General features: G+C 35.5%; 1 protein-coding gene across 1 annotated transcript; it reads left to right on the top strand.

Moving 5' to 3' along the window:
• Nucleotides 1–579: 579 nt before the first annotated feature.
• Nucleotides 580–6187, top strand: LOC149213382 (peptidyl-prolyl cis-trans isomerase Pin1-like). The gene is made up of 2 exons (XM_089391992.1): nucleotides 580–1308; nucleotides 5800–6187. The coding sequence occupies exons 1-2, from the start codon at nucleotides 1062–1064 to the stop codon at nucleotides 5922–5924; spliced, it is 372 nt and encodes a 123-aa protein (XP_089248118.1). The 5' UTR covers nucleotides 580–1061; the 3' UTR covers nucleotides 5925–6187.
• The last annotated feature ends 467 nt before the right edge of the window (nucleotides 6188–6654 follow it).

A 6654-nucleotide genomic window follows, 5' to 3' on the forward strand; every position in this document is an offset into this window, starting at 1 on the left:
ATTAAATTAATTAATTATTTTTAATTTCCTAATTATTTTTCAACAACTAAATCATTACTCTTTTATCTCTCACACAATCTATATATATATTTAATTTAACAATCATATTTCTCCATCCCAATAATTTTTTGATGAATCATAATTTTTACCATATTTATATATTTTAATTATCCCTAATTATCCTAGTAATAAATAGAATATCCTTCCCAAACTCTTAACCAAAAAATAGACCATTACAATGATTAATTCATTAATTAATCGGCATCCCCAATACTAACTCAAAATCCCACACTTTTAGATCAATTAAACTTTAATTCATTTAAAAAAAACCAACAAACAAACCATTACCATGATTAATTTCATTAATTGACATCTGCATCCCCAATACTAACTCAAAATCCCATACTTTTAGGTAAATTAAACTTTAATTCATTAATTTAAAATCTGCACCCCAATACAAACACATTATCCCACCCTTTAATAAATTAATTTTTTCTATAAAATATCACCATTCCGGATTACCAAGAAATCAAACCCTACATAGTCACCTCCGAGTCCACTTTAAAAAAAATCCAGCACTCAATTTGCATCTTCGATTCCTAAAACGCCCTTCGCTTGGAACTCGCAATCCCATTAATTTGCATCTTCGATTCCTAAACCGCCCTTCGCTTGGACCTCGCAATCCCATTAATTTGCATCTTCGATTCCTAAACGGCCCTTCGCTTGGACCTCGCAATCCCATTAATTTGCCTCTTTGCCCAAAGGTCTGCCAGAGCCCTCCATTCCATTAATTATTAGTTGGTTCTTTCATTCTTGCCCGACGTTGCAAAGCTGTTAAATACCCAAACTCCTAGGGCTCTTTAAATTTTATCCATCTTACTCTCTATTTAGATACGAAATATCTTCAATTTGTTTAACAACTTCATGATCGCGTGAAGAGGGAATCTGCAGTACAATAGGAGGTACAGTTAAAAGAGGAGAACAAAGCACGCAATAGCCATATTATTATCAAGGGTTTGATAAAATTCTGTACAGAAGGGATTCTTCTCTCATAGACAAAAATGGAGAAGAAGATGGCAAGCTCTCAAAAGGTCAGAGCTTCTCACTTGCTTATCAAACACGAGGGATCAAGGAGGCCTTCCTCGTGGCAAGACCCAGATGGCCGAAGGATTAAAGCTACCACCAGAGATGCCGCCGTTGCCCAACTCACTGCATTGAGGGAAGAAATTGTTAGTGGAAGGGCCAAGTTTGAGGACCTTGCGGCTCGATATTCCGACTGTAAATCCGCTAAGAAAGGCGGAGATTTGGGTATGCATACAAGAATCACATCTCTTGTTAAATTTTCTGCTCTAAATCTAACTGGGTATTTTCCGCTGTATTTTTTTGTTTCTTTGTTTGGGTAATTTGGGTTTTTTTTCTTGTTTTTTCCAATCGTTGTTACGGCTTGTCTACTATTTTGAATTTCTCTGATTGGGGTTTTCTCATTTATGAGGGTGTCTATTCTGAAGTTTAATGGTTTGAATCATGTCATGTATTTTGTAATTTTGAAGTATCGTTTTGGTCAGGTCCTTCATGGAGAAAAAAACTGCGACTAGATTTTTGAAAATGAAATATGTAGCACACGGATTGAAACATTAATTCATGATATTTGAGGGGGACCTCTTTGTCTGAAAGCGCACATTAGTTTCTTTTTCCATTTTTTCAGATTTTCTGTCCTCACATCTTAGGGTTTTAACGCAACTCATTTTTTACTGGACACCTGCGGTTGGGGTGTATACTCTGGTCTATTTATTTATGACTTACTCGTCATGGTCTTGGTGACCCAAGACAATCCCCAAATTACAGCTCCCAGAAGGATCTGATGAAACCACGCAAAAGGGTAGAAGGTGGTATTTTTTTTTGTATTGGGATATTTTAATGAGTGCAACCAATTGGATCTGAACCTGTCTCCTTATTGGACTGTTGCTTCCGATCTCTCCTAGGCATTTGTTCTTCATTGCTTTGAAGTGAGATATATAGAGAGATTAGACACGTGGGAACATATGTTTAAAAGCATTGAAGTTGTGGGAAATTTCAGAAAATGTCTCCAAACCTCTCTCCCCGAAAGGATCCATTTCTAGAAAATGCCTCCAAACCACTCGCCCCAAAAGGATCTAAAAATGTCACTCATAATGGGATGGGGGTCGGTGAATAGAAAAACCGTTTACTCTGCTTCTGCGTGCTCTGAAGAGAAGATATGTAGTCTACCTGTAGGGATTTGCCTCAGTGCATCATAGAAATGAAAATATTCAGAAAATATGCACTTTTATGCAGGATAAAAGTATTTTCTAGCTTTCATTAAAGGCTAGAATGATCAAATTCATTTCTCTGGCTTCATCTGGACAATGACTTGTTATTCTCATTGTTCATATGAGAAAGACAAAGTAATAGGACCATTCATTTTCTGTTGGGGGATTGCCTTAGGAGAACTTTTCCCAGGCTTCTCCTTTTCTTAACAAAATCATACATTGAAATCAGAGTTTACTAATTGTCATTTTTCATAAGGATGTTTCCCCAAAGAACTTTTCCTAAATTCTCTATTTTCTGTATATTAAATAATTAATTGTCCTCTGCCTCATTTTCTTTGGACAGGAAAATTTTAATTGAAAATTTGAGTATTCCTCTAACGAAGTTACTAGGCAGAATTTGTTGTTTCTCTACAAAATTTGGGTCTGTTAATAGTTCTTGTAGTAAAGTTTGGCCTTTGTGATGGAATCTTTAGAGAATTAAAGGGGAAAATTTACAGAAAATGTCATACATAAAGAAGAGTAGGAGAAAAAGCCAAACGACTGTCGCATTTTCTTTTCTCCTAGTAATTTAGTGCAATGATTTTAGGACTTATTCTGACACTCCAAAACAATTGCCCTAGTAATACGTATTTGCAAGTATGGGTCTTTTAATGTATCTTGTAGTAAATTTTGGCCTTTGTGATGCATCATTTAGATACTTAAAAGTGGAAGCTTACAGAAAAATGTCATACCTCAGAAAACAGTTGGAGAAAAAGCCAAACGTCTGTCACATTTTTTTTTCTCCTAGTAATTTAGTGCAATGATTCTAGGACTTACATAAAACAACTATTCTAGTAATATGCCTGTGCGAGTATGGGAATGTCCTTAATATGCAAATATGTCGGGAATTCGTAAATGTGAAGGATTCAAATGTATTAATACAAGGTTAACTTGTGAAAAAGATAATTGATAACTATTTTTACATTGTAGACTTTCTTCAGGGTTTTTATTGACCCTTTGGACTGTAAGTTGTTTGGGCAAACATTGCATTGGCTGATGGTTTAAGATAAACTCACCAATTGTCTGACCAATTTATTTGCATTTTTCTACTGATTTCTTTTACATTTACCACTACTAAGTTTTAGTTATATACTTCTTACACTCATTTCTTCTCTCTACAAATGCTCTACCAGTTATGTTAAACTTCCATCCTTTTTCCCACTCTTTCATTAAGAAAAGTTCACATAATACGCCAAGGTGCTTATCTCCTATTTGCAAGAGTTCAATTCGTCCCATGCTTAAAAATAGCACTGAGATTTTATGAGGGACCTGATATTTTAGTTATCTAGATACCGGCTTATGTCAAGTGCAAACCCATTATTAGCTGGAGGTTTTTCTGTATGGTAGTTTTTATCTTTGATGGTTTCTTTAAACTGAACTCAATAATATTAAATGGATGCAGCGGTCTGCAGTCTATTAAATGGAATCAGATTTAATGTCAATGGCTAACCAGGCTCTACTCTAATTCCTAGTTTACAATTCACATTCAGCTTACATTATTTCTGCTGATGCAGTCTCTATTATATAGTTATTTTATTTTTCTATTTAGTGGTGAATATTTTTCAGAGATGCTTTGTGTTGTTTCCCATGTTCTTGATGATATTATTACTGAGTGCCTACACCTGCCTCTGGTCATGATGTTTATATTCCTTTCTTGAAAGTTATGATGTTAAGGTCTATTTCTTCTCTGCTTTAGATGAAGTGAATCTATTTTAAAGACCACCATATGGCATTTTTAGTTATCTGGTCATTTTTCAAAGAACTATCATTGGATAGGAGGTATGAAAATAACTTGGGTGTGATTGGTGGTTATCATTTTCTGTTTACACCACACAGGCAGCCTAAACCATGAATCCTGCACACACAGATGGTCAACTGTAGAAATGTCGCTCATCATGAATACTAAACCTCTTGCTTGCTTGTATTGGGAAAATAACTACAGCTTTTGCCATCAGTAGCTTTTTATTGTTGTCTAAAGACATAATTGGCATATTGGCAAGAAATGAAAAGTCCCATAAATGCTAATGCCGGTGAGAGATGAAAAATGAATTTTGAAATGAGTAACTGAGGGGGTATATATAGTACTTTACTGGATAGTCTCTGAGATGACCTGCAGCTGTATAATACTTCCATCTATAGGCCATACTGATGTGGAACTATAATAGATTTCCTGGATTGCATATCTAAAATTCTAAAGTTATTGTGTGTGTGTGTGTGTGTATTCTGATTGGTGTTTTATAACTTGCCAAACCAGAACTGGAATTGACTGGTGCAGATGGTTTGATCCTAAAAGGGGATGGACCAGCTCTTGAACCAGTTTGGTGATTGGTTTGGCTACTGATCTGGCTGGTTCAGTATGGAACTGGTCAGACTAGATGGTTCAGTATCGAACTGGTCAAACCAGCTAGTTCAACCAACTCAACATTGATGTACATGAATATAATTTTATGTATTTTTTTCGTAAACTGGTTCATAAACTGAGTTGTGGGCTGATTCTGATCCGAGTCCAATTTCATCTTCGAAAACATTGTTTCCAATAAACCAAAGTTCGAACTTGTCAAGAGAGAGATTGGAAAGGACTTCCTGAAGTTGTGAGTGATGCTGTGAGGAAGGCCAGGGCAAGCAGCATATCAACATGTCAGGACATCCGGAGAGTAGGCTAGGAGAGAATGATCCAAGAGTTCAACAAGAATAGAATTCTTGAAATGACTGTTTGCTCTGCAGAGTAGATATAAATATTTTTTTTGATATGAATATTGATATGCAGAGTACAGAGATTTGATTGTTGGAGATCCTTTGTTTGTGCCCAGCCACTTTGTTTTGCAACTTATTAAATTTAAAAGAGGCATTACAAAATTTTGCCCTACCCCCCTAATTGCTCATCGGGGTGATTTTTGCGTTCAGTACATAGCCCCCCTCCCATTTTCTAAGAATTTTTTATTTTGTGGGGAATTATTTCATTCAGCGGATTTTGCCATCCTATAGATAAAATAAACAATAAAATACTTTCGTACGTATATGTGCACGTAGTAGTACTTATTAATGTTGAAGCAGTCGACAGGATAATATCTAATAATGTAAACCCCTGGGTTGATTTTCAGTCATTTCACAACAAAGGCAATAGGACGGGCATGCCCTTCTAATAAGGATTTATACGCAGTAGTGCAAACTTAGTCAAATAATTTGCATGATTTGTGAAAGTTATTTTTATACCTTATGATTCACTTCTTGCTACTTGTACGTCCTTCACTAGATTATCATGTCTTGCAGGTCCTTTAGGACCCAGTGTCTGAGCGAGTAGGGTTCAAGCATGAGTTTGTCGTTTGGCATTTTTAGCTAATTCAAAATAGCTACCATTGAAAAAAGGGTTCTATTTGCGTTGCTGATTATGTTATGAATGCTTGCCCGTTTCATTCATTCATGAAAAGTGAAAAATATCTTACTCCATCTTTTTCTTCCGACTTTTTTTCAGGTCCATTTGGTCGAGGTCAAATGCAAAAGCCTTTTGAAGATGCTACATATCTTTTGAAAGTTGGCGAGATTAGTGATATTGTGGACACTGACAGTGGTGTGCATATCATCCTAAGGACAGGATGATGAACAGGATATACATTTACATATTCTAGCCTACTTTATTGTCTGTGATAGTACAATTTGATGGACCATCCTCATTGTCAATGGCATCTATGAGATAATCTTTACTAAGAGATTGCAAAATTTATACCAGAAAAAAAATTCAGCGAAGAACCACTTCAAGTGGTGGATGTATCTTCCTGTTATTATTGATATATGTATGTGTGTTCGAGGAAAATTATTGATACTCTTGTTTAAGTATTGAAGTGGTACACTTTTTTCTGTTACATTTGAGTGCAATGCTTGTATTCTAGTACGCTTTTGTTTCATTAGTTCTGTTCTTTTCTTGCATTGAATCACTGTAAATCGCTATCATGTGTCAGCGATAAGTAATCGATTAGCAGCGCTAATTTACAACCTCGATCTTCGTTGCTGCATTTTTAAAAATGTCTGGTTGATGTGTGCCTACTTGCATTTATAAGTTGGATTTTTTTTATCTTCTGAAAATAAGCCATTAAAAGGATGGCTATATTTGTTCGCGAATCCATATTTGGAAAGTGACTAATTTTCTAAGATGAGCACTATTTTTTCGCGTGCCGTACAAAATAGTAAACTTGTGCCACCACAAACTTTGGTTCTGCGGAGAGTCACCAAATGTTTTGAAGTCTTTGTTGTGCTGTTAGTCATAATCTACGGAGTAACTTTAAATCGGCATGAATTTATACCCCAAAAAATAATATAAATAACGGAAAAA

This window comes from Pinus tabuliformis, chromosome 1_1, assembly GCF_031772625.1.
Source record: "Pinus tabuliformis cultivar Carrire ecotype Pingquan chromosome 1_1, CPIR1, whole genome shotgun sequence".
Classification (NCBI taxonomy): Eukaryota; Viridiplantae; Streptophyta; class Pinopsida; order Pinales; family Pinaceae; genus Pinus; species Pinus tabuliformis.

Coding starts and splice junctions, on each gene's coding strand:
- LOC149213382 (XM_089391992.1), top strand. CDS start 1,062: ATGGAGAAGAAGATGGCAAGCTCTCAAAAGGTCAGAGCTTCTCACTTG. Junction 1,309..5,799: donor TAAGAAAGGCGGAGATTTGG/GTATGCATACAA, acceptor ACTTTTTTTCAG/GTCCATTTGGTCGAGGTCAA.